Source organism: Balaenoptera acutorostrata, chromosome 20, assembly GCF_949987535.1.
Source record: "Balaenoptera acutorostrata chromosome 20, mBalAcu1.1, whole genome shotgun sequence".
Classification (NCBI taxonomy): domain Eukaryota; kingdom Metazoa; phylum Chordata; class Mammalia; order Artiodactyla; family Balaenopteridae; genus Balaenoptera; species Balaenoptera acutorostrata.
This window is the reverse complement of record NC_080083.1, coordinates 28991294-29018167: the sequence shown is the minus strand read 5'-3', so window position 1 is coordinate 29018167 and position 26874 is coordinate 28991294. Positions and strand designations below refer to the sequence as shown.

Sequence of the window (26874 nt, the reverse complement as noted above, 5' to 3'; positions counted from 1 at the left end):
CCTGACTAGTTTAACAGGAGAGCTGGGATTCATAACCAGATCTTCCAAGTTCAAAACCATAACACGGTACAAACCAGGATCTCTGTCTCTGTCTCTGTCTGTCTGTCTGTCTAGTGGTGGTGGTGGAACAGAGGTAGGTCTGAGGATTTGTGATCTGGCTCTCTTGGGCTTATCTGGCCTCAGCCACCTGCGTGATCCATCTGACCTTGCCATCTTCTCTAGGCAAGGTTTCCTAGATCAACCAAGATAGTGAGGTGGGGAGAGCAGAGTTCCCTAGATGGCTGTGTTTCTCACCTGGGCAGAGACTTGCTGCCCAGGATGGGGTTAAAAGTTGTTCCTGTGCATTCTAGGATGTATGAGGTTTAGGGAAAATCCTTCCAGGTGATAGCTGGTTTCTGATCCTCCAGGGTAGGGCCAGGTTATCTTTTCAATACATATATGCCTGCATCATGTTTATGCATGCATTTAACACCTGCTTATCACTAGATCATCAAACCATTTGTAAAGACAAACCTTGACCATTAAAGACATATGTTATGAGATAATTGTGATATCATGATTCAAGTCTGGGATTATTCTCCTTGTGGGAGTTGGGTGCCACAGTACATAGGACTATCTCTGTGCTTTACAGCTTTGCAGGTGTGTATACGTTTTTAATGTGACTGGAGGCTCCCTCAACAGGGCAAGACCTTCCTGTATTTACTAGAAGAACCCAGAATTAGCCATTGCAAAGTGGCTTAGGGAGGAGGGTAGGGGTGGGCTCAATGGAGGATCTTCTCCAACTCCTCACATATAGGAGAGATATTCCGGTATGATCCTATTTCAGTCTTTACAATTTTAGTCATTCCATGGGGTTTCTTTTGGGACTCTCAGGTAGCAGCATGAGGCCCCCTGGTGGCCTGAAATAATTCACAAGTTTACTTTTCAAGCAGTTGGAAGGGCAGGCGTGGCTAGAGAAATATTATACAAAGGTAGTAAATACTCACCTGGACCTGGTGCTTCCAGTAGAGGCAGGGTGGAGTAGGATGACCTATTGGGAGAGGTGAGAACTAAAGAATTTTTTTTACGAGATTAAAACAAACTGTAATTCTGGATCAAACACTCAACACTTTCTGATTTTTGTTCTTTCATTCATTTAGCAAACACTTATTGAGTACCTAATCTGTGCAGGACATTTTATTAGGGGTTTAAAAATATATGACACATTATGCACTTCTAAGGAGTTTTGGAAGAAGATAAAACATTTATGGTACTCACGTGATAGAAAATGAAAGTTGCCATCAGAGAATAAATAGGTAGAGACTCTTGAAGGAGCAATTCCTTTCAGATAAATGGGAACCTCTGGGAAGAGGTTGCACTTAAGCTGGGACTCTACTGAGTAGTAGGATTTGGATATGTCTGAGTTGGAGAGGGAAAGGATGGCATTATGCAGGAGGGAAAACAGAAGTATTGAACGTACATGGAGGCAGGAAAAGTGAAGTCTGATCCAGGAATGGGGAATCGTCTGGTCTGGCTACCTCATAAGTTTTGGGGTTGGAGTAAGAACGAAAGCTGGATATATTTGTTTGGATCATACAGAGCAGGACCTTGAATACTCACCTGAGAAATTTCTTCATCAAGCAGTGGGGAGCTTTTGGATATCTTTGAGCAAAAAAAAAAAAAAAAAAAAAAAAAAGCATGTCAAAACACAGTATCCCTCCTGCTGTCATAAACACAATGCCATACACTTGCATTTGGTCCAGAGGAGTGTTCAACTGCATGTGTTCAAGATAATTGTATTCAACTCCAGACTTTCACCATCTGACCTTCAAAGCCAGGAGAAACTAGGTCATCAACGTGTCTCCCCTTAACAAATCCAACTGAGCACCAGGGAGCAGTCAGTGCCAGAGGGCTCCTGCCACATTTAATTAAAGTCCTTGATAGAATGCCTTTCATAGAAAGTGCTATGCTAGGCTTGCTTTGTTTTGCTTTGTTTTTCCAAGGTTTAGGAAAGGCTTTGTGCCTACCTTTCCACTCTAGTTTAATATGGTTTAAACGACATGAACCGGGGATTTTTCTGGCTAGAGTTATGGCATAGAGTCCTAGCTGCTCAATATTCACAGAATTCAAGCAGTAACGTTATTTGCATTGTATTATTGCCAACTCAGTTAAGCAGCCTGAGAATCTACACAATGCCTGGTATATAGCTGGTGCTCAAAAATATGTTAAGCAGATATGTAACAACTGATCTGATAAATATGTAACACACATTTAACAACATTACAAAATTCCTGACCCAAGGCATTGATTTCTTAATTATAATGGCATATAAATCTTTTAGAATAAACATAATTCATATTATTCTTCAGAAGTCGTGAAAAAAATGATGTGATGAAAAATAAAAATCTTGTAGTTAAGTTAGGAAGAAGCAACATGCCCATTTGAGAGAAATACAATTGAGATGTTGCCAATGAGGCAAGGAAAGACGGGCAATCTGGAACTGCAGTAACAGTAACTACAATGGAAATAACCATTTAAGAAGTTTCAGCAGCAATGAGTATTTATTATTTTGAATAAAATGTACATTAAACTTTAATATAAAAATCATCAAAAGTGCTATATTGGATTATTTTAATATTAATTTATCCCCGCATGTCATCTAGTAGCTACACATTTTACCTTTTTTTTTTAAACTTCTGACACAGCATTACGATCATCTAAAAACTGTCCAATGTTAAAACATAAAAACATTAGTTTATTCTTCAAGAAAAGTACCACCAGTGATGAGTTACTGAAAGTGAAAAATAAAACAGATGCTAGAGAATCAACTTTTTGCAAAAAAAATGATCACAGAATTTCACAGGGGTATGCAAAGTTCAAGGCAGTTTAGACTGTCAGCAGAACATTTTTGTGATATAACATCCTGATAGAGTGGGTTATCTCTTTTGGAGGCAGGTTGCTGGTGTGCCAGAACTCATCTTCTCTTGCCTATTTTCCAAGGTGAACCAAATGTTGTCTAATGCTGCACACCTCCCATGACCACTAAAATGTTTAATGTAGAGGAAAAACTGATTTTTCAGTCTGAGAAATAGCCCTTAGAGTTAAGTTTGTCATCGAAGACACAAGTCATTGCTCACAGAAGAGAACCACATCCATCCTCCACCCTCAGGCCACCCCCATGCCTCTGGTCTACGGCAATGCCAAGCCCATCCTCTCCCACACCAGTCCTGGGTGCATTGGCTGACGAAGTGAGAGCAGGTCCTTCAGACCACACATCCCGTTTGGTCTCATTCAGTCCTAAGCAAACAAGCTTCTCTGGTTTGCCACGAGAGTCGTCTGACTCTCCCGCCTCTTGGCTTTCTTGCTCCTCTGTCTCACCTTCCAGCACAGGGCGCTGGAGGCTAACAAAAAAAGTCCCAATGACAGAAGGACCAGACCTAAGATGGAGATGATGGAGCCATGGGAATTGAAGCTGTAAGCCACGGCAGTGACCGCTATCCCGGCGATGAGGACCACCACGGCGAAGGGGATGATGCAGCGGTAACAGGAGAGCTCAGCGCCCCCCGTGGCGGCTGTCAGCTGAATCTCATTGACCAGGGGGACCATGGTGACCATGACTTCACCATTGGAGCTCTTCTCCATTGCCACTGGCTTGGGAGACTTCGGGGTTCCCAGGATCTCCTTTATGGGCTCTTCGGTCATTTTTACAGTATGTCTCCTAGCTGAGTTCACAGACTAGACCTGGGCGGTCTCACCAGGGTGGAAGCTGTGGAGGAGAAGACAGGAGATGCCAGTTAAATGCATCAGAGTAAGCCCCACAAGTAGGAGTAAAGAGCTGGGGGAAAGACCACTGTGTTCTTTTCTAGGAGGCATGGATGCATGTGAAAATCAACTTTAATATATTTTTCTCCTAATTGTTTGCATTCTCTTTGCATTGAGAAGAAAGCAAGATAAAGCAGAGAACCATAAAGAAAGGGAAGATATAAAAAGCAGGAAGCACTTTACAGTGCTTAATACACTCTGGCGGTCTGCAAATGTTTTACAAGCTTTTCTGCTTTGTCTATTGCTTTTCTTTCCTCTAAACACACAGAGAAGCCTCAGTCTTAATCCCAAAACAGCCTCATTCAAGAGGAGAACACGTTATAAACAACACTTCACACAGTCCCTTCCACGCTCACAGCAACCTAGACTCTGCCGGCGTTTCCAGGCATAACATACACTCTTTCCAAACTATTGCCCATTCGCTGTGCACCAAAGCAACGTCAAGACCAGCAATCAGCATACAAATGATGTTCTTCTACATCAACTGACAGTTAACAAGTCTTTATTGTTGTAACTATTAAAAACAGCAAAACATGCATCCTGGGTCCATGATGCGGGTGCAGTTCGGCAAAAATTCGGGGACAATAAGGCTAGGATTTGTGATCTAAAATGCGGCAATATCCTCTGATCCATTTGAAAAGGGAAAAATAAGAAAAATAATTCAACAATTTTTTAGACAAAATTTTGTGCTTTTTTTATGTTAAAGAGAAGATCAATTATTACGATAATTAGCTGTCAATTCACAAATTTTCCATTAAACTCAACAAGGAATTTTGATATTATATATACCACATGTTTAAGAAAAATAAGCAGACTAGATAAGCATAAAGATTTACAAGTTCACTTTTACCCCACGCTGCTGTGTACAAAATCTTGCTGTGCTGCGCTGTATCTTCCTAAATATTTTGAATCTGAACATTTCAGGGTGAAATCTGAGCCTCTTGATCAAAAGCGTCTGGTTGAAACGCCATCTATGAGAAATCAGTGAACACTCCTCTCTTGCTCAGACATGGTAAGTCATTCCCCTTTACCATCGAGAAGTGATCCAGCAGCTAAAAGGCTGAGCAGTTATAGTTACTGAAAGCATTTAAAGGAAGATACTGGAGATGATTTCAGTGAGATGAATACTTCGATCATATTAAGCACCCACTGAAAACTAATTCAACACCAAATCAAACCTCACAGTTTCTTCCTTGCTCTGGGAGGTCAAAAATATCACTCCTTGTGCAATGAACTAAAAGTTAGAGCTGCCTATTTGCATGGGATTTTTAATCACCAAATTAATCACTGCTGTTCAATGATACCTTAAATACTGGCTAGGCCAGTAAAAGGATATTTGAGGTTCTGTCTGAAAGAAAAAAAAATCTTCACCCCAAAGCTGAGACTTCAGCTAACCTGAAAATGAAGCTCCGTCCCCCAAAAACTTACACGGACCCGTACCTCAGAGAGAAGCAATCCATTACCAGGGAAACCACTGGACTTGGGAGGGAAGGAACAGCAGCGTCTGAGCTTCTTCTGCGACCTCTGGGAAGACAGCCTGTAACAGCACGTCTGTCAATAAAGTGACAGGATAGGGATCTCCTCTGGGGAAAAGAAAAGATATAAAATACTATATGGTAGGTTTTAGATCCTGGAGCTCTTTCTTTTACTCTACCTCTTCCTAAATGACGCTTGTCTTTCCCTCTCTCTCTTTTTATTTCCTCCCCCGCCGGATTGCCCCTCCCTGCCATTTTTTTTTCTTCGTTCTTTTCCTTGCCAGCAGATTCCGAGTTTTGGCTTCCCCCAGCTCTGCTCAGTGACATGATAAGTCAGAATCATTCTAGAGTCCCTAGAGACAGGAGGCAGCTTTTACTTTTATTTCTCTTGCAGCATTTACCGAGTACACTGCTTTGCATTACTCATTTTTTCCCCAGCCAACCTCCAGATCTTCCTCCCGCCCAGCAGGCATTTTCACAAGAAAATCCCAGAGTCAGCGTTGCAGACCCAGCTGAGGGGACAGAGCCGAAGGGATAGACACTTTTAGGGCGGGAGGAACAGCTGTGAAGTCATCGAGCAGCTGAATCCAGCCTCTAAGCCAGCAAAAATCTATGTTCCCAGGTTTCCCGAGTATTCTTTCTTCATATATGTGTGCTGGCCATCTGAAGCTTAACCCACCGCCCCCTTATTTGATATTAATTCATTTAGGAACAAGGGTGGGAGATACAAATGTTTGTGACTAAGGGGGAAAAACAGTCATTTTGATTTAAACATGATTACTACTTATGCTAGGAAGTGAGTAACTTCGGCAATGCTGAAATCATCATTACCATCACTGTCATTATACAGCACCTGCAAGGTGCACGCAATAACATTAATTCTCACTAGTTTACAAATGAGTTTATAGATAGTTCATAAATGAGGCTCAGAGAGGTTAAGTAATCTGACAAAGTTCACACAGAGAGAAACCCTTGGTTTGAACTCTAGGCTTTAAGGAGCACACAAATTATGTAAGGAACTGTTAAATGTAGATTCTGATTTAATAGGTCTGTAGCAAGCTCCTGGCTGATGTCAATCTGCAGATCCTTGACAAACTTAAAGGAGCAAGGTATTTGAAATATTCAAACCTATATGGTTTGACATGTCACGCTCTCAAACAATAAAGGTCTGTTTCCCACCCCCTGTCTGCAAATGGACTTAGAGCTTTAGAATTTCTTACAGATAAGCTATTTAAAATTTTAAAGCCCCAGATTGTCTTCTGGAGGGAAAAGTGAGATAATACTGGGTGACTATTATAAGTTCATCCCTATACTTCTGTAGCTAAAAGTTATCCATCCTCTATTTTTAATCTATACAAGTTTTAATAATATCTTTTTAATTGGTACAACTAATACAACAAATATAAATTAAATCTTGAAAGAGGGTTGCTTTCCTTCTTTCTCTCGAGTTGTTAGATTTCTCTAACTTCTGGTGGAGGGCATGGCCATTCTCAGGCATCTCATCTCTGTTCTGTGAGAGCCCACTCTTTCCATCCTTGTCTAGAAATAATACCTTGGTGATTTTGTCATGAAGGGAGAGGGACCAGAAGTCCTTTTTTCTAGAATGGAAATCAGACAAAGGGCTTCTTCATTAAAAAGAAATAAAGTTGAAAATTTCCTGAGGCCTGGCTGAGTCGGGGGAGCCCAGCCTGCTGAGGATGATGAGTATCTAGAGGGCCTCGGCCACGACCATCCTCAGACTTTAAGAATGTGGGATGTAAAGGGACACATTCATCCTCCAGGAGGAGTGCTGTCACTTAGTGTTTGAGAAGGGGTACTTAGAACCACGGCATTTCAGCATTTGCCAGCAATGCCCTGGGAGGACAGGGATATTGGGAGCCACGGGCCACATAATTGGAGGTTCGTGAGAAGCTCCTTATGAGAACAGCAGTCTTCCCACTGTGAACTGTGGCCTTCGGGGGCAATTCCTCTTTACTTTCTAGCAGGGGCTGCTTTCTCCCCAGAATAATCCAATAACCCCACTGAAGCTTTGAATATCATCACCCTTTCCTGTTGACCATGTTCCCCCATTGTCAAAGTCAAAGGTACATGATTTGAACTTCTTCCAGAGAGAAGCCAGAGGCACCTTTTTTTGATGGTGACCTCTTGGCTGAACTTATAATGAGGGACAGTGAATGCATCTGTGCGCTGGGAGCAGGGTTGGTCTGTCGTTATGGCTCCTAATACCCAAGCTTTCCTCAGCCTTTTCAGGCTTCAGATGTTACATTCACCCTAATTCTTCTTCAGAGTATGTGCATCTGCCCAGATACACAGATGCACATCTTCAGATTGCTAGTAGACAACTGATGGTTTGTACTGATAAATACAGAGAAGTAGAAAGCTTTGGGATAAAGCAGAAATTATATCTGAAGAATAGATACCTATCATTATACCCAGGAACACCTGCAGTTTTAAATGATTCTTACCTCTTCAAATTAAAATTCAAAGAATTCCTAGGGATCAATGCCTGATGTCTTTGAATGATTTTTCCTCCCTCCTCTCTGCGCCTATAAGATATTAAACATTCCTGAGAGTGCCTTAAGAGACACCTGCCCCCAAATGCAAAATCTCATTCACAAAGCAACCAGCCTTCTTTCTGCAAGACTTCTTTCAGAAGGGAGACGAAATCTTTCTGGTTCTTTTTAAACAGAAGGCTCCGGGAGATTCCTTTAAGCTTGGAGAACTTTTCAGAAAGCTTCTAATTCATGAATTAAATCTACATCCTCCTACCCCACCCCACCCCTCCAAAGCCATTCCACATTTCTTTCCCAGTTTCAAAAACCAAAGCAAAGATCCTTACCTTTCCCAGCCAGAATTGGACTGACACAGCTGCCAGCTCCCGGCCAGGCCAACAGCTAGCCAGAGACGGTGATGCAAATCACTATGCTAGGGACTGTAAACAAAGTACTCACCAAGGCTTAAACACAATTAAGGGACCAGAGAAAAATTGATGAGAGGAAATTCCTTAAGTGCTGTTGTATTTTCTTCCATATTTCCCTCTATGAAAATAGAATCCATGTATTTTTTTTAAAAGGGACCCAAGTTTGGAAAGAGTGTCCTCCTTTGTTTTTCTTTCTTTGTATCCTCATTCGGGCTTCCGTTTTCAAGGTTTTCCCTATCCAAAGCCCCCATTCTGATACTATCCCTCTGTAATACTGTGAACCTGCAGAAAATAATTTGTAATCCTTGTTCTATACTTCTAGGAGGGTGTGGGGTTGGGAGAGTATGTGCAGTGGGGAGTGAAAAGGCAAATTAATTTTTTCACCATAACAAGCAAGTAATAAGAGGAGTAAAGGAAGAAGAGATCCACTGATGGCGAAATGGCATTTGGTTCCTTGTGTGGACCCTCTCCCTAAAGCCACAGGAGAGGTCTTATCAGTGCTGTTCATCAGAGGGGGAAATGGTGGCACAGAGGAAAATCACATCTCTTAGCAACTGAGCAAAACTTCCACCAAAGGTATCATAGAAAGCAGAATTAGGAACACTTGCTGTTCTGGAGAAAATTCCCCCAAATTAAAAAAAAAAATCTCGTTTTACTTAGAAACAAGCCAGAAACAAAGTCATTTAGGGAAGGGAGATATAAAAGTGGAGGAAGACAAGGAAGATTGTGAGTACCATGACCAAGAGGAGATTTTGCCTGTTTCCCTTCAGTAGAAGCCAAAAGGGTTCAGTTTCTCAATTAGAAAGGGTACTATTTTGTTCTTGCCATTGGGTCGATGCTGTTGAAGACCTGGAAATTTCTCCTGTGGGAACACACAAACTTTTCATTTTGTGAAGAGCACCCCCATGTGCATTCAATTACTCTCCCATATTTACTTTCAGTTTGCTTTTGCTTGGTGTGGTTGAGTTGGCTAATTTTCAGCAGGCCTGAAGATGCCAGTTCCTCCCAGTTCTCTGTCCAGTCGCCACATGCCTTTGATCTCCGTCATCACCCAGTCCAATTGGATTCAGTGAGATTTGGGAAGCTGGCCAATTTTTCTTCTTTCCAATGCTTCTTTTAAGGGTGTGTCTGCATTTAAGCTCTGAAATCATGGACATTTTGGAAAGTGATCTGTGTTTGTGTGTTCATTTTGGATAACAGGTCATATTATTTCTACTCCTACCCTTGCCCCAAAGCACTTCTGTTTGAGGTCTAGGACATCAAATAGGGAGATCTGATAGTAACAAGTGGAATAATGGGTATGCCTCAGATATAAGTTTATATTTTACTATTTGCTGGTCAATTTTAAGGTACCCCAAACTCATAAAAATCCACGCAGATATAGAAAGGAAAACACATCTTTTAGATGTACACCCTGGTCACCATTCTCTTACCCATTTTGTTCTGAGTCACTATGAAAGATTGCATAAACATAAAAAAACAGAATTGCTGAAATCAAATAACACGGTGGGACCTTAGGGAAGGATGAATAAACTATCTTTCACTTCATCAAGAACTAATTGTCATTCTGGCCTCAGATGAGAAGAACTGATTTTCTTGTTTAAAAATCTGAGTATATACTAAAACAGCTATGATAACATTCCCATGTATCTGGCACAATCCTTTATATTTGTGTACATTATTTTTTTGGAGGCCTAAGATGAGGAAGCTCAGAGGTAAAGAGTTATAGCAAATTGGACTGACACTTTCCCAAGACAAGTGCACAGCACTTGGGTCAGCTTCTCCTACTGGGCTATGGATCATGTATTCAGGGGCTTGTACAGCCCACCATTTTTGCCTTTTCCAGAGAAGGAAAGGGAGGGACAATAGTACCCTCCCCACTTTGCCCCTCCTCTTGATCCCTGATAATATGGGGCCCTTCTATGCTTTTTACAGAAACAATCTCCCCCTAGCCTCTGGTGACAAATGTCACTTGTCCATAAAATGATGTGCACAAACATCGTGTGACCCCAATCCACACCAGATCAGCACAACATTTCTAGGTTTCAACATCAGTCTGGTCCTGGGGATTTGAAACCACCCTGTAACAAGTAAAATTTTCTAAAAGCTAATAATCTACAATGTTCTGTAAGTGTCAGTTAGCTTCTCTTGTTCCATATTCATAGAGCAGATCATACCTTCTGACCTGGTTCACCATATCCCAGTTGTGTAGCTCTGGTCTTGAAATGACTGGCATGGGATGGGCTCACCAGTCTGGCCCTCCTCCACATAATGAAACATTCAGTTGAAACCATAGATTTTAGCTCTGTGCTTAAGTAAGAGGAATGTTGAGTTTATTTTCACAAGTAGATTTTGTTATCTCCAGTTTTTAGAGAAAGAAATGGGGGTGTAGTGGGTGCCACTATCCCCAGGTCTAACTCCAGGTTGCTTCATTCTGAGTCAACCTACATGATACATCCAGTTTGAAGAGGAGAGAACACAAAAAGACTTATCAATCATCTAATAGGCACCACTGATATACAGACCCTGTCTCAGGTCTTTGTATTTTTATTTTACTAGTGAGGAAACTAAAACTCAGCAGTGTTAAGTCCTTAACTTGCCTGGGATGCACTGATACTTACTACACACCTTTTGGGTGCCAAGAACTTGTTGAATGTTCCAGTTGAGCATATAGAAACCAGTAAGTAAAGCATGATTTCTGCTCTCAGGGAGCTTATAGTCTAGGACAGTAAAGCCACAGGTAATCTTTCTGCTAGAGGGAATACCAAACAGCTATGGGAGACCCTTGGAAGATGAAACCCGTCTGGTCCAGGTGGCAGGGAAATCTTCATGGTAGACTGGTACTTGACAGTGTAAGTAGGGAAGGAGAGAAGGTGATTCTAGTTGGAAGGAACAGCCTATATATAAACATAGCTCAGAAAAGTGAAAATCTGCAGAGAGCTTTGAGTAGCCTGTGTGGCTGAATTTGAGAGAGCATGGGGCAGACAGGGAGCAGTCCAAATAAGACTGGAAATGGTTGCTGGTGAGATCATTGCCTCAGGGTTGAGTTTGGACTTTATTTTGAGAGCAATGTGGGTTTTGAATAGGATGGCATGGTCGGCTCTGTGCTTTGTCAGTAGTAGCCTGGCATTAAAGTGTTGGGATGCATAGGGCCGGGGGCGGGGTGCTGGGGGTGGGGAGTCAAAACGGGGAAGCCAGAAAGTGTGCAAATTAGAGAACCTTTGTGACTGTCCACATGAGAGTGCTGGGGGCCTGATAATGGAAAATGCATACAGGTGGGGAGTCACTATAATGGGTAGAATCGGTAAAAGTTGGCAATGGATTTCACAGGGTAAAATTACCAAGGGAGAGGGGTTTGTAAGGTTTTTAAGCCTAAGTAATTAACAGCTTGGTGATACTGTCAGCAGAAATAGAGGGCAGGGTGCGGAGGGTATACACTTAGTTTGGTTAGCATAGCTATCCATTTCTCCAACAGAGAGGAAAATGCTAGAGAAAGTGGCATCACTGCTTGACTACTAATTTGTGAAGCATTGTCTTAGTGGCCAAATAGTGCTGTCATAGTCTCACAGATGAATTTTCCACTAAAATTATGATTGAATTTATAATTCACTTCATTTCATGCAAACACACAAAATTGCAGATACATATGCAATATACATACATGATTTGAGATTGCTAACTTTCTGCCTGGAACAAGAAATAAATATTTTAAGAATTCAGATTTGAGACTTTAGATGTACTGACTATATGCAAATAATATATTGATTCAATTTTAAAGTTTAATTTTAAACTCCTCAAAAACAAGAACATAAGTATGCAGTTCTTTTTGTACAGTGTCTAGCATGAAAAAGGCACCTCAAAGACGTTTTCTGGGAATGAAAATGTTTTCTCCTCCCATTGATCACTACTCCAAGGGTTCGTATAGAGAGTGCCAATCATTTCATATTTGGAGAAACAGCCTTTGTCTGTTATTAAAATTAAGAGCTAATTTTATGTTGCCCCATGAGTTAAAGCTTTAAAAAAAAAAAAAGCAGTCCCAGTCCACTATGGATTTCTTTAGAAATGTCCTGTTTTGGGCCTCATGCGTTGTAAGCAAGCCTTCACATTAGGGTTTACCAAGATCATGTTGACTGGAAAATCTCCCATAAGTTCCTGAAGGATAGTATTAGCAATTATATGTGTAAGGAAAGTTTTTGCCAAATAAATGAACAAGTAAAAGGATGACTCTATATTGAATCAGATATAAACTTGAAAACTCAGATCATTTTTCAAATGGATAATTTCAAAATGTCCAGCTATTTAGTGCTAATTACATTAGTTATTCAGTTATAATTGAATTACTCAATTATTATTTGCATTTTCCAGTATTCTTTGGATGGTGGGTACCCTGTAGACCCAACAAGAGGCTGTACCTAATAATAAACAAATATTTATTGAACATTTAGTTTGTGTTATATACTTTTTATAGATTTATTATTTCATTTAATACTCATAAATAATCCAAGATATAGCTGCCAGACAGTCCCATTATACAAATGAAGAGATTAGGGACTTGTTTTGGGAAGTCACCATTTAGAAGATGGTGAAGCCCAGAGCTAGAACCAAAGCCTGTTTGACTCCAAAGTTTATCCCTATGCATTATTGTTTCTGTGTTCAGATGATATGCATGTTTTCTGTTGCTCATAGGAGTTTACACTCACCCCAGAATAAACTTGGGTTTAGAAAAAATTACTTTGCCAGAAGAAACATGCAATCACCTTCCCACAGAACCCCTGTAGTGACCCATTGATGAGAATAGGATCAGCTCAAGAAACTGTTTGGAAATATTTTTGACCACTTAAAAAGTCTTTGGTGTTCACAACGTGGGTGGGTAGTGGGAAAGGGAACCATTTGCCCAGCTGAACTGAGGTCAAACTAGAACTATTTATCTTATGAACTTATGGAACAATGCAGAGAACAGATCCCTTGCTTTCTTTCTTTAGATAAAAATTTTAAAGTCTTGCTTCACAAAGGAGATGGTACCTTGCTGTCTCCTTGTTTACTTAAGTAAACTATACAGGAAATGGGCATTATTGTCTTTGTAAAAGCAATTGTAAAACTTGATAAAACTAATGATCCCAAGACAGTGCATGGCCACAGAATGAGAACACGATGTTTCTTCCATCGTGCACACTGAGGGCTTCCAGTCCACTTTGAACTCCAACTGGACACTGAGCCTGGTCAGTAAATCTGCCATCGATATCTTTGGATGACTTCCAATTTGAGGGGCTCGATGGTCTCAGGGGAACGTCTCTCCCCTGACTATTTCTATTTATCCTCTAAGTTAAACTTAGTTTGGAAAGGCTTCTTTACAGTTCTGATATAACTTGTTCTTTCTTTCTAGGGTTACAGGGTAAGGTTTTGGATCACTTCCACAACGAAATTAACATTTCTGACTCTACACTCTTGTTGTGCAATGAAAACAGCCATAAACTGAAAGTGAGGAAACTTGGGTTTGAATCTTTTTTTTCCTTCTTGTTGACCTTAGGCAAGACACCCAACCTCTCAGGGTCCCATTTGTCAGATCTCAGGGTCCCCTCTGTAGGTTCTTTACTATTCTTTCCTTTTATTCTATTTTAAAAATCCTATTTGGGGTCCTATAATTTCCCATATCATTATCAGAGAACATAGATGAGACAACTTGGGAAAATAGCTAACACAACTACCCTAGCTACCAGGAAATCTCTTTAAAAAAATATTCCCTGGTGCAGCATCTGTCAGCAAAGCCATTGACCTCTTACTGTGGATATTCATCTATTTCCCTGAGAGAAGAGTTGCAGACATCTGGCTCAGAGACAGACTGCAGTGCAAAGGTTTCCTCCAGTTCAAATCAGAAATTCTAGGATTGCAGTGTTTACACACTAATTTCCACTCTTGCTGATCCAAAACGAATGTAGTAAGAAGTGTCCAAGGAAATCAGTTAAGCCATAGATGGCAAGTTGAATTTGGAAGGCAAGCATCAGGGGCCAGAATTCCCACTGGTGGAGCCTTACTCTGCTGTGACTGACATGATGAGATATAAGTCCGAGATCTCAGCTCACATCTTAACGTGACAGGACACAGGAGCAGCCAGATTTAGGGAAGACTGGTGGGAAAGCCCAAGGGTGAGTCTCTCTGGGAACAGGAAGCAAGTACTGCTGTACCAAGAAGGCTTTGGGACACAGAATTTTTCAAGTTGGAGAAGCAATTGAGCTTCCCAGGGGCTGCCAAGCGTGTGTCACATGGAGTGTGCACTTCCTTAGTGCTTCTCCTGTCCCAGGTCACAGAATCCAGAAGGGAGCAGCTGTGCTGCTTTATGACTTGCATTAACACAGATTCCTATATAAGCACCCAGTTCAGATCCTCACATTATGGATTAGAGCAGAGACAAGGATGAGTCTATATATTCCTCTCTTTCTGAAATTCCTTTTTGTTTTCTTTGTGGTGGGAGTATAATTTTACCACCATCAAATATATTCTGTATACCAGTGAGGAGTTGGACTACCTGCATGAGAACTGCACAGAGTACTTACAAAAAAAAAACAAAAACAAAAACGTGTTTCAGGTTTCTACCTAGACCTACTGTATTATTGCATCAGGATGTTTGGTGTGTGTGTGTGTGTTGGTAGGTCAGGAATCTGCATTTTTTATTCATATACCAAATGAAGTTTGAGATCCTCTGCTTGACACTAATATAGCAAACTATTGAGTATGTGCACTTAGCCACATGGTTCTCTGGTTAAAACTATCAGTGGTTCCTTTTCATTGAAGGGACAGCTTCAGCTTAGATCAAATTGCAAATACAACACACTATTTCATGTTCCTCTTGCCTGTTGGTTCTTACCTATACTCAGGATGATGTCTACTCATTTTTCCTGATACCTCAAGCATCACCTACTTCCCTGATAAGTCCTCCTCTGTCATTGGACCAGGCAGACCTGAATTTCCGTCCACTGTGTCCTTATATTGCTCTATGCTAGGGTGTCTCGACCTAGGCACTTTCGACATTTGGGGCTGGATAATTCTTTGTTGTGGGTGGCTGTGCTGTTCATTGATGGATGTTAACATCATTCTTGGCTCTATCCACTAGAGGCCAGTAGCAACTCCCGAGCTGTGAGAACCAAAAATGTCTTCACACACTGCCAAATGTCTCTTGGGGGGCAAAATTGTACCTGGTTGAGGACACTGCTCTACACTTACAAATATCATAGCCCTGGCCAAATAATGTGGAAAGTTTCTGCTTGCTTGTTTATCTCCTCTGAGATTCTGAGAGTTCAAGAGTAGGGGGTTTGCAAAATGTATCCTTGTGTCCCCTGTGCCAAGGCATAGCACCTGATGCACAGTAGGCATGTAATACACATTTCCTTAGCAAAACTTTATTGAGGTACTAGATGTCAGAAGACCTGGATTTTAGCTTATCTTGGTTGGCTCTACGGTTTAAAATGTGGTGACTCTGGACACATCAATTAGCATCTCTGTGCCTCAGTTTCCCTCATTGGAAACATCAGCATTGTGCCTTCGGATTGTATGTGGATGGAATGTGAGTGGGTCTATGAAAGTGTAAAGTGCAGAAAGAAGCCTAGTTAAAGCACCGTGTCCTGAGGAAGACATGCTGCTCTCATGTTTTTATCCTCCGGGCACAAAGTCTGGGTAGCACTGAAAATTCAGGTCTGTGCAAACAATACAATGTTTTATAACAATATCTAGAGGATTTCTTTAATGTGGAACACTATAAATACAAGAAACTGTTGAACTGATTGAACCTGTGATATGGAATGAGACTACCACAAAGACTAAGCATAATGCTCTACAACACACTATAGAAACCCTAAAGTTTCAACTCCCTGCCCCCAGATACACTTGTGTGGGTTTGATAAAGACCCAGCCAAGACTAAGGGAGCCTTCTCTGCTCTAGGTCTGTCTGATGTTCCGTGGTCTGCAGGATCCTCCAGATCCTCTGCTTGACACTAATATAGCAAACTACTGAGTATGTGCCCTTAACCACATGGTTCTGTGGTTAAAACCATCAGTGGTTCCTTTTCATTGAAGGGTCAGCTTCAGCTTAGATCAAATTGCAAATACAACACACTATTTCATGTTCCTCTTGCCTGTTGGTTCTTACCTATACTCAGGATGATGTACCCAAACCCATTCTTTGAGCCCTATTCTGTTCTGTGCTGCGACTGTGGCTTCCTTGTTTCCTGACCTTTAATATCAGTGGCAGGAAATTAGCAGGTTTTGCATCTGCAACTGCACAGAACGTGTGGCATTAGTAGGGAGTCTCATCCACTCTTTGTAAAGATTTTTTCCTCTAATACACCCTATGGAATGCCTCTCCAGTTATTTATTACCTTCAAAAACCTCTCTCTCTCATTCTGCTTACCTACTTTTATGACTTCCTTTTACACCCTGGGCATGCCATCACTCTTGCCTCCATGCTCTCCCAGCGCTGTGGTGGGCTGGTTTATAGATCTCCCTCCCTTCTTTTAGCAGAATGAATTAGTTTCCAGGTTGAGCTCAGCTGGGAAAAACCTCTGTCGCATGGAAATGTGGGCTCTGATACGCACGCGCGAGCTTGTGTGTGTGTGTGTGTGTGTGTGTACCACCATCAACTCTCCTCCAGCTGCAACCGGCCAGGACTTTCCCACTAACCATTTCATGCCCCAAACATGTAGGCTGCAAAAGCACTCACAAATTGTAAAACTATACAAACAAGTCAAAAAGTCCTGAACACATGTACTGCTAGGTCTGCAAGAGGGCTTGATAACCATTTAGTCTAGCTCTTCCATTTTAAATTTGAGAACATTGAGGCCTGCACAGGTTAACTGACTCCCTCTTAGTATTTTCTTTGCAGTTTCTGACCATGTCAGAAAGCTACCATGAATCATTCCATTACTTTTTAAATGCATAACAGCTAATCTTTATTTTCCAACTTTTTCTATACTTCATGATCATCTCTTTAAGCTTAAAATAATAATTTCCTTTCAATATAGGGCTTGGGGATATCTCATCTGAAAGAGGTGGTAGGTGTTTTTAAAATAGTGAGTTCTGTGTATTTTTACAATGACACATGGTTTAGAGCAATGAATAGGACCTTTTTTTTTTTTTTTTTTTTTTAAAGGATTTTCTTATTTATTTATTTATTTATTTATTTATTTTTGGCTGTGTTGGGTCTTCGGTTCGTGCGAGGGCTTTCTCCAGTTGCGGCAAGCGGGGGCCACTCTTCATCACGGTGCGGGGACCGCCCTTCATCGCGGTGCGCGGGCCTTTCTCTATCGCGGCCCCTCCCGTCGCGGGGCACAGGCTCCAGACGCGCAGGCTCAGCAATTGTGGCTCACGGGCCCAGCTGCTCCACGGCATGTGGGATCTTCCCAGACCAGGGCTCGAACCCGTGTCCCCTGCATTAGCAGGCAGACTCTCAACCACTGCGCCACCAGGGAAGCCCCAATAGGACCTTTTATTCCATACAAATTGACAATTATTCTGCTCCAAAATTTTTCTTACAATTTCTTTTTAAAACATCTTAGGCAGATTTCTGAGATTTGTTTGTAAGAAGATGGCTCTGGAGGATATTTGTCTGCTCATTAGCCACTAAAATTTTTCTACTTTGAGAGTTTTAGAGAACTTATAGAATGGATGTACCTGTCTACTAGTTTATCTGAAGAGCTCATGGACAGCTTTTTTTTTTTTTTTTTTTAAGAATAAACAGTCAATTTTATTGGGCTCAGACTAGGAATCCATGGGTCTTGAGGACTTCTGTGAATTTGTCAATTTTCTTCTCTCTGTTCTTTTTGCCCTGCTTCCATAGCCTCATAAGCTGCTTCTTCTTCCAGTAATGAATCTTGGCCTTCTCCTTCCTATTCTCCTCCAGGAGAATACTGCCTGGGACTTCCAGCCAACCTCATGAGCCAGGCACCCTATGTTAGCAAACTTTTTCATAGGCTTCAGATGCACAACCTTGAGGGCAGCAGGAACCACCATCTGCTTTTTTTGTCATGGGGGTGGTGTGATCCCATCAAACATCTTGAGGTGGTCCAGAGCAGCCTGGCCTCTCTTGGTCTTATGGGGCAGCATGCCTGTGGGCAGAGGACAGCAGCCCTGCTCAGTGGGGCACGCGAGGACCCTGCTGCCCGACCCAGGCAGGCAGACAGGTGGCCTCAGATGGTAATGCGTGTGGAGTCATCTCATGGTTGGGAAACTCGAACATGAGTGAGAAAAGTCCTCATCACCAGCCTCATGGACAGCTTTATTGAAAAGTTTGGCAGCCTGAGAATCCAGGATTGTTCATTACTGATCAAAAACTGTGTTTCCTTGGGAACTCAGATCAGTAAAAAAGTAAAATGAGGAGGGAGAGACTGATATAGGATTTCAAACTTTTTTTGACCACCTGACTTAAAGAAAAAACTAAGTAATAGTCCCTCCTTCCCTGCACACCATTCCCAACCCATTCTGCCTAAAAATCCTTCATATTGTGGGTTTTATTTTTCATTTTAATATTAATTGTATTTTAAATTAGGTCTCTAAGAAAGAAGTTGGCCTTTCTCATTCTTTTCAGAGTGGTCTGGGAAATACTACATCAATGCATCTGAGAAAAACATAGGAAAACAGGATCTCTTGTAGTTTTGTTTTTGAGTCAATACCCGAAATAATGACCAGAAGCAAAAATCCACTGGTGCGTCCACAAGCAGGGTGCTGGGCCAGTCAGCTTCATCCTTCCCGCCCTGAGCTGTTCTCCTGCAGCCTCCATGCCACTGCTGCGAGCCCATAGAGCAGATAGAAAATGTAGGACAGAATGAGCAGATCTATGATGGCAAAGAACATCAGGATGAAAATATCCAGCATTGTGGACTCCTTGGCCAAAGAGGCCTCTGGATTCCACAGAGATGTGAGCTGTGAGCACAGAGTTTGCAGTCGGTGGAGAGAAATGGCTCTTTCTTCCCAGTGCTGCTCAGCCCTCCTTTCCCCTCCCCCTCCCAGGGCGTGCGACTACTACAGGTTGCTGCAGCTCCATCAGCAGCTTACTTCCCTCCTCCCTCACTTCCACAGCCAACCAATCACAAAGCCTGGAGGAGGTAACCAGGGAACTGCTCCATATAGACCAGGCACAAGTGAAGAGGTTTAATTTCTCCCTAGGAACCCAGTCCCACCCCTTTGTATCTAAATGGAGTCTGCATGACATGAACATAGGAGGAGATCTGATCTGTATCCAGATGCCCTAGGGATGAATCCTCCTGACTGCCTTTCTTCTCCCTTTTCCCACTCACACACTCTGGGCAAATTATCTCAGAAAAATGACAGTTGGGAGTTGGATGGGCCGACCACTGGCAAGTAGTAAAAGTCATGTCATGGAAGACATGGACAAAGGTCCCATGTGAGTCTCAGCTGGCGTCTCTGTGGATGGAGCTAACACTGATGGGAATTCCTAAGCTGTGCCAGATTCTGCACACGTGGTGTAACTTTTTTTTAAAGAACAATTCAATTTATTTAAATTAAGCAAGAAAACACATCAAAACAGTTCACCTATTGCCCCCACACCAACCATAATCTGTTCTCTGTATCTATGAGCTTGCTTTCTTTTGCAAAACAAGTACTTTAAAGAAAAAAAAAAAAAAAAAGCAGCGTACCACCGTCCACAATCATGATTATTTCTTAAAAGAGAGAATACTTTAGAGCAAAAACAAAAACAGGATATAACCTCATGAAATTGCTTTTATTTTTCACATTTTTCAGTGCATGTCTCCAAATTAGCATTTGGAAACCACCAAAGCTAGATTAATTAATCCAGGAGCCAGAGATGTGAGTTATAATGTCAAATCCTGTAAAAAATAATGGAGGACCAAAATTCTTTGATTTGCATTGGTATTAACCATTGCTCATACCGTGTGGCTCTTTCATGGGTCCAAGGTGTTATGTCTGAAGATTTCTCGATTATTTGAGAGACAGCATATGGAAATCAGCATGCCCAGACACACAAGCCTTGCTGAGAGAATCTCTAACTTTGCCACACTCCATAAACCACTCAGTCTTCATCTTTAAAAGAAGGATCTGTTTTACAGGATGTTATATGAAATGAAATAGTAAATCTGAAAGCATTTAATAAACTATAAAGTGATCTGTAGCCATCAGATTTTGTCAGTATCTCTAAGCTTTATAGACGTTTTCTTTAATCAAAACCTCATCAAGGGGCTTCCCTGGTGGTGCAGTGGTTGAGAGTCCGCCTGCCAATGCAGGGGACATGGGTTCAAGCTCTGGTCTGGGAGGATCCCACATGCCACGGAGCGACTGAGCCCGTGAGCCACAACTACTGAGCCTGTGCGTCTGGAGCCTGTGCTCCGCAACAAGAGAGGCCGCAATAGTGAGAGGCCTGCGCACCGCGATGAAGAGTGGCCCCCGCTCGCCGCAACTAGAGAAAGCCCTCGCACAGAAACGAAGATCCAACACAGCCAAAAATAAATAAATACAATTAAAAAACAAAACAAAACAAAACCTCATCAAGGCTGTGTTAATCTGCCTGCAATGTCTGATGAAACATCAAAATATGTTCTACATAGGAGACCACGGTATATAATGTATATGTCAGTGCCTGGCACAAAATAGGCACTCAGTTATTTTCTGTTCCCTTTACCCACTGAAAGTACGTGCTTTGACTCTCTAGATAATGCCAAACATTTTGCTGTAAAAGCAATAGACAAACTGCAGTTATGCTTCTATGATCTTTTTGAAATTTTCTTGGATAAATGAATGGAAAGGAAATCAGAATAATCTTTATGTTATGAAAACCTTCATCCTACTCATACATCAGCTTTTTCACTTCACTTCCTTCTCTCTCTCCTTGCGCCCTCTACTGACTGCAAGTTTGTATTGATTTAGCAAATTTAACTGTTCTGAACAAAAAGATCACAATTTTCTCCAGCCTGTGACAGTAACTAATATGTATGCTACTTTTCCCACAAATATAGGATCAAGCTGTATATCAGTTTTTGAAAATTCGCTTTTAGCACTAATTGTGTATGGCAAACATCTCTCCATGTCAATAAATGGACCATCAAAGTGGCTACACAGGGTGCCATTGCGAGGATGTCCCATCTTTATGGGAGCACATTTCGTCTGCCTCAGCTTTTCTCACTGCTGTATTTTAAAAAGTTTCCTTTTATGTCTCATATTCTCCATGAAGATATGTTAGAAACTAGAGCCAAAATTGATAACACTCCATAATTAACATTGGAATCTAAAAAAGATACACCAGTACTCAAAATTGCAATATACAATACAGCCAAATATTTATTCTGCCACTTTCTTTTCCCTGCACTGCTTATCCTTTTCTACTAAATTGCACCAAAATATATTTACCATAATCAAAGAGCAAATATTTAAAAAGACTTAAAATCCTGTTTACAATAGGACCCAAGAAGATATTTCATCTCCAAAATGAATGAGGGTTGATTGTCATGAATAAGGAAAAATCTGAGGTCTGGAAAAGCTAGGTGAAAATTAGAAATATATTTGCTATGTTCACCCCCCCACCAATGAAGGAGTGAATGTTCTATATTACACTGAAAAAATCCAATTAATGAAGCTGAAGAAAAACTTGAGCATTCTCTCAAAATTCACAGGAAAATAATAAATAATTGAAAATAATGAAAGAAAAGATAAGAAATAAGGAGTCCAAAACATGTAGTTATACAAAGTAGGAATTCCAAAGGAGGAAATGAAACCAGGAGAACACAAGCAAAAATTAAATGACAGAAGAAGACATTTTTAAGCTAAAGAAATATTTAAGTTTGAAGCTTTAAAAACTTCACTAAAAATAAATGAAACACATGCCTAGGTATATCCAGGCAAAATTCTTGAATATAAAAGATAAATCAAGCTTTCTACATGAATTGAGGCTTTTAAAACAGAAAAAATCATGTCTTCTAGAGAAGAACACAAATCAAGCTATTCTCTCTAAAGCTAAATGCCAATCCTCAATGATAACAGAACTTTGAGGATGGGTCAAAATTAAGAATTCAAGAACAGTAGAGACTTAGCTTAAAAGAACTAACAGTGAACAATAAAAGCATGGTTTTGAAGCAATTTGCAAATATAAAAATATAATTCTTTAAAGACAGGATGGATGTTGTAAACCATAACAGTAATAATCTAGGTTTTCATTCCAAAATAATATAAGCAAACCCAAGAAATAGCAAAGGTTAGTGAAAGATAGTATAAAATCACTATTTTTTTTCTTTTTTTGGATGAGATTAATATTTTTTATTTAAGTATAGTTGATGTACAAAATTATATGTTACAGGTATACACCACAGTGATTCACAATTTTTAAAGGTTATACTCCATTTATAGTTATTATAAAATATTGGCTATATTCCCCATGTGGTACAATATATCCTTGTAGCTTATTTTGTATCTAATAGGTTTTACCTTTTTTTTTTTTTTATTGGAGTGTAATTGCTCTACGATGGTGTGTTAGCTTCTGCTGTAAAACAAAGTGAATCAGCCATACGTATACACATATCCATATTTCCTCCCTCTTGTGTCTCCTTCCCACGATCCCTATCCCACCCCTCTAGGTGGTCACAAAGCACCGAGCTGATCTCCCTGTGCTATGCAGCTGCTTCCCACCAGCCATCCATTCTACATTTGGTAGTATATATATGTCCATGCCACTCTCTCACCTTGTCGCAGCCCACCCCTCCCTCTCCCCGTGTCCTCAAGTCCACTCTCCAAGTCTGTGTCTTAATTCCTGTCATGCCCCTAGGTTCTTCAGAACCTTTTTTTTTTTTTTTAGATTACATATATATGTGTTAGCATACGGTATTTGTTTTTCTCTTTCTGACTTCACTCTGTATGACAGACTCTAGTTCCATCCACCTCACTACAAATAACTCAGTTTTGTTTCTTTATATGGCTGAGTAATATTCCACTGTATATATGTGTCACATCTTCTTTATCCATTCGTCTGTCGATGAACACTTAGGTTACTTCCATGACCTGACTATTGTAAATAGAGCTGCAATGAGCACTGTGGTACATGACTCTTTTTTTTTTCTTTTCATTTATTTTACTTTATTTTTTAAACACCTTTATTGGAGTATAATTGCTTTACAATGGTGTGTTAGTTTCTGCTTTATAACAAAGTGCATCAGCTATACATATGCATATATCCCCGTATCTCCTCCATCTTGCGTCTCCCTTCCACCCTCCCTATCCCACCCCTCTCGGTGGTCACAAAGCACTGAGCTGATCTCCTTGTGCTATGCGGCTGCTTCCCACTAGCAATCTATTTTACATTTGGTAGTATGTATAAGTCCATGCCACTCTTTCCTTTGTCCCAGCTCACACTTCCCCCTCCCTGTGTCCTCAAGTCCATTCTGTCTGCCTGCATCTTTATTCCTGTCCTGCCCCTAGGTTCTTCAGAAACATTTTTTTTTTATATTCCATATATATGTGTTAGCATACAGTATTTGTTTTTCTCTTTTTGACTTACTTCACTCTGTATGACAGTCCCTAGGTCCATCCACCTCACTACAAATAACTCAATTTTGTTCCCTTTTATGGCTGAGTAATATTCCATTGTATATATGTGCCACATCTTCTTTATCCATTCATCTGTCCATGGACACTTAGGTCGCTTCCATGTCCTGGCTTTTGTAAATAGAGCTGCAATGAACATTGTGGTGCATGACTCTTTTTGAATTATGGTTTTCTCAGGGTATATGCCCACTAGTGGGATTGCAGGGTCATATGGTAGTTCTGTTTTTAGTTTTTTAAGGAACTTCCATACTGCTCCCCATAGTGGCTATATTAATTTACATTCCACCAACAGTGCAAGAGGGTTCCCTTTGCTCCACATCCTCTCCAGCATTTATTGTTTGTAGATTTTTTTTTTTTATGATGGCCATTCTGACTGGTTTTTCTGATATTGAGCTGCATGAGCTGCTTGTATGTTTTGGAGATTAATCCTTTGTCAGTTACTTCATTTGCAAATATTTTCTCCAATTCTGAGGGTGGTCTTTTGGTCTTGTTTATGGTTTCCTTTGCCATGCAAAAGCTTTTAAGTTTCATTAGGTCCCATTTGTTTATTTTTGTTTCTTTTTCCATTTCTCTAGGAGGTGGGTCAGAAAGGATCTTGCTGTGATTTATGTCATAGAGTGTTCTGCCTATGTTTTCCTCTAAGAGTTTAATAGTGTATGGCCTTACATTTTGGTCTTTAAGCCATTTTGAGTTTATTTTTGTGTATGGTGTTAGCGAGTGTTCTAATTTCATTCTTTTACATGTAGCTGTGCAGTTTTCCCAGCACCACTTATGGAAGAGTCTGTCTTTTCTCCACTGTATATTCTTGCCTCCTTTATCAAAGATAAGGTGACCATATGTGCTTGGATTTATCTCTGGGCTTTCTATCCTGTTCCATTGATCTATATTTCTGTTTTTGTGCCAGTACTATACTGTGTGGATTACTGTAGCTTTGTAGTATAGTCTGAAGTCAGGGAGCCTGATTCTTCCACCCCCGTTTTTCTTTCTCAAGATTGCTTTGGCTATTCGGGGTCGTTTGAGTTTCCATACAAATCGTGAAATTTTTGGTTCTAGTTCTGTGAAAAATGCCAGTGGTAGTTTGATAGGGATTGCATTGAATCTGTAGATTGCTTTGGGTAGTAGAGTCATTTTCACAATGTTGATTCTTCCAATCCAAGAACATGGTATATCTCTCCATCTATTTGTATCATCTTTAATTTCTTTCATCAGTGTCTTATAATTTTCTGCATACAGGTCTTTTGCCTCCTTAGGTAGGTTTATCCCTAGGCATTTTATTCTTTTTGTTGCAATGATAAATGGGAGTGTTTCCTTAATTCCTCATTTAGAATTTTGTCATTAGTGTATAGGAATGCAAGAGATTTCTGTGCATTAATTTTGTATCCTGCTACTTTACGAAATTCATTGATTAGCTCTAGTAGTTTTCTGGTAGCATATTTAGGATTCTCTGCATATAGTATCACATCATCTGCAAACAGTGATAGTTTTACTCCTTCTTTTCCAATTTAGATTCCTTTTATTTTTTCTTCTGTGATTGATGTGGCTAAAACTTCCAAAACTATGTTGAATAATAGTGGTGAGAGTGGACATCCTTGTCTTCTTCCTGATTTTAGAGGAAATGGTTTCAGTGTTTCACCATTGAGAACCATGTTAGCTGTGGGTTTGTCGTATATAGCCTTAATTATGGTGAGGTAAGTTCACTCTATGCCTTCTTTCTGGAGGGTTCTTATCATAAATGGGTGTTGAATTTTGTGGAAAGATTTCTCTGCATCTATTGAGATGATCAAATGGTTTTTCTCCTTCAATTTGTTAATATGGTGTATCACATTGATTGATTTGCGTATAGTGAAGAATCCTTGCATTCCTGGGATAAACCCCACTTGATCATGGTGTATGATCCTTTTAATGTGCTGTTGGATCCTGTTTGCTAGTATTTTGTAGAGGATTTTTGCATCTATGTTCATCAGTGATATTGGTCTGTAGTTTTCTTTTTTTGTGTCATCTTAGTCTGTTTTTGGTATCAGGGTGATGGTGGCCTCATAGAATGAGTTTGGGAGTGTTCCTCCCTCTGCTATATTTTGGAAGAGTTTGATAAGGATAGGTGTTAGCCCTTCTCTAAATGTTTGATAGAATTCGCCTGTGAAGCCATCTGATCCTGGGCTTTTGTTTGTTGGAAGATTTTTAATCACAGTTTCAATTTCAGTGCTTGTGATTGGTCTGTTTATATTTTCTATTTCTTCCTGGTTCAGTCTCAGAAGGTTGTGCATTTCTCAGAATTTGTCCATTTCTTCCCGGTTGTCCATTTTATTGGCATATAGTTGCTTGTAGTAATCTTTCATGATCCTTTGTATTTCTGCAGTGTCAGTTGTTACTTCTCCTTTTTCATTTCTAATTCTATTGATTTAAGTCCTCGCCCTTTTTTTCTTGATGAGTCTGGCTAATGATTTATCAATTTTGTTTATCTTCTCAAAGAACCAGCTTTTGGTTTTATTGGTCTTTGCTATCGTTTCCTTCATCTCTATTTCATTTATTTCTGATCTGATCTTTATGATTTCTTTCCTTCTGCTAACTTTGGGTTTTTTTTTGTTCTTTCTGTAATTGCTTTAGGTGTAAGGTTAGGTTGTTTATTTGAGGTGTTTCTTGTTTCTTAAGGTAGGATTGTATTGCTATAAACTTCCCTCTTAGAACTGCTTTTGCTGCATCCCATAGGTTTGGGGACATCGTGTTTTCATTGTCATTTGTTTCTAGGTATTTTTTGATTTCCTCTTTCATTTCTTCAGTGATCTCTTGGTTATTTAGTAGTGTATTGTTTAGCCTCCATGTGTTTGTATTTTTTACAGATTTTTTTCTGTAATTGATATCTAATCCCATAGTGTTGTGGTCGGAAAAGATACTTGATATGATTTCAATTTTCTTAAATTTACCAAGGCTTGATTTGTGACCCAAGATATGATCTATCCTAGAGAATGCTCCATGAGCACTTGAGAAGAAAGTGTATTCTGTTGTTTTTGGATGGAATGTCCTATAAATATCAATTAAGTCCATCTTGTCTAATGTATCATTTAAAGCTTGTGTTTCCTTATTTATTTTCATTTTGGATGATCTGTCCATTGGTGAAAGTGGGGTGTT

The 26874-nt window shown here is 40.3% G+C and overlaps 1 protein-coding gene and 1 non-coding gene across 4 annotated transcripts; both read right to left on the bottom strand.

Annotated features, from left to right (window-relative positions):
* Positions 1 to 2526: 2526 nt before the first annotated feature.
* On the bottom strand, positions 2527 to 8168 carry TMEM100 (transmembrane protein 100). Of its 3 annotated transcripts, XM_007176171.3 has the most exons (4): positions 8116 to 8131; positions 7742 to 7822; positions 5242 to 5384; positions 2527 to 3745 (listed from the first exon to the last, which is right to left on the bottom strand). In XM_007176171.3, the coding sequence occupies exon 4, from the start codon at positions 3679 to 3681 to the stop codon at positions 3277 to 3279; it is 405 nt and encodes a 134-aa protein (XP_007176233.1). In that variant the 5' UTR covers positions 3682 to 3745; positions 5242 to 5384; positions 7742 to 7822; positions 8116 to 8131; the 3' UTR covers positions 2527 to 3276. The 3 variants fall into 3 exon arrangements, with proteins under 3 accessions (XP_007176233.1, XP_007176234.1, XP_007176235.1); XM_007176172.3 differs by lacking the exon at positions 7742 to 7822 and having other exon boundaries at positions 8116 to 8168; XM_007176173.3 differs by lacking the exons at positions 7742 to 7822; positions 8116 to 8131 and adding an exon at positions 5678 to 5734.
* A 10197-nt stretch (positions 8169 to 18365) lies between these two features.
* LOC114236959 (small nucleolar RNA Z195/SNORD33/SNORD32 family) lies at positions 18366 to 18450 on the bottom strand. Its single transcript, XR_003622794.1, has one exon. It is a non-coding gene; the product is annotated as a small nucleolar RNA Z195/SNORD33/SNORD32 family (small nucleolar RNA).
* Positions 18451 to 26874: the final 8424 nt, after the last annotated feature.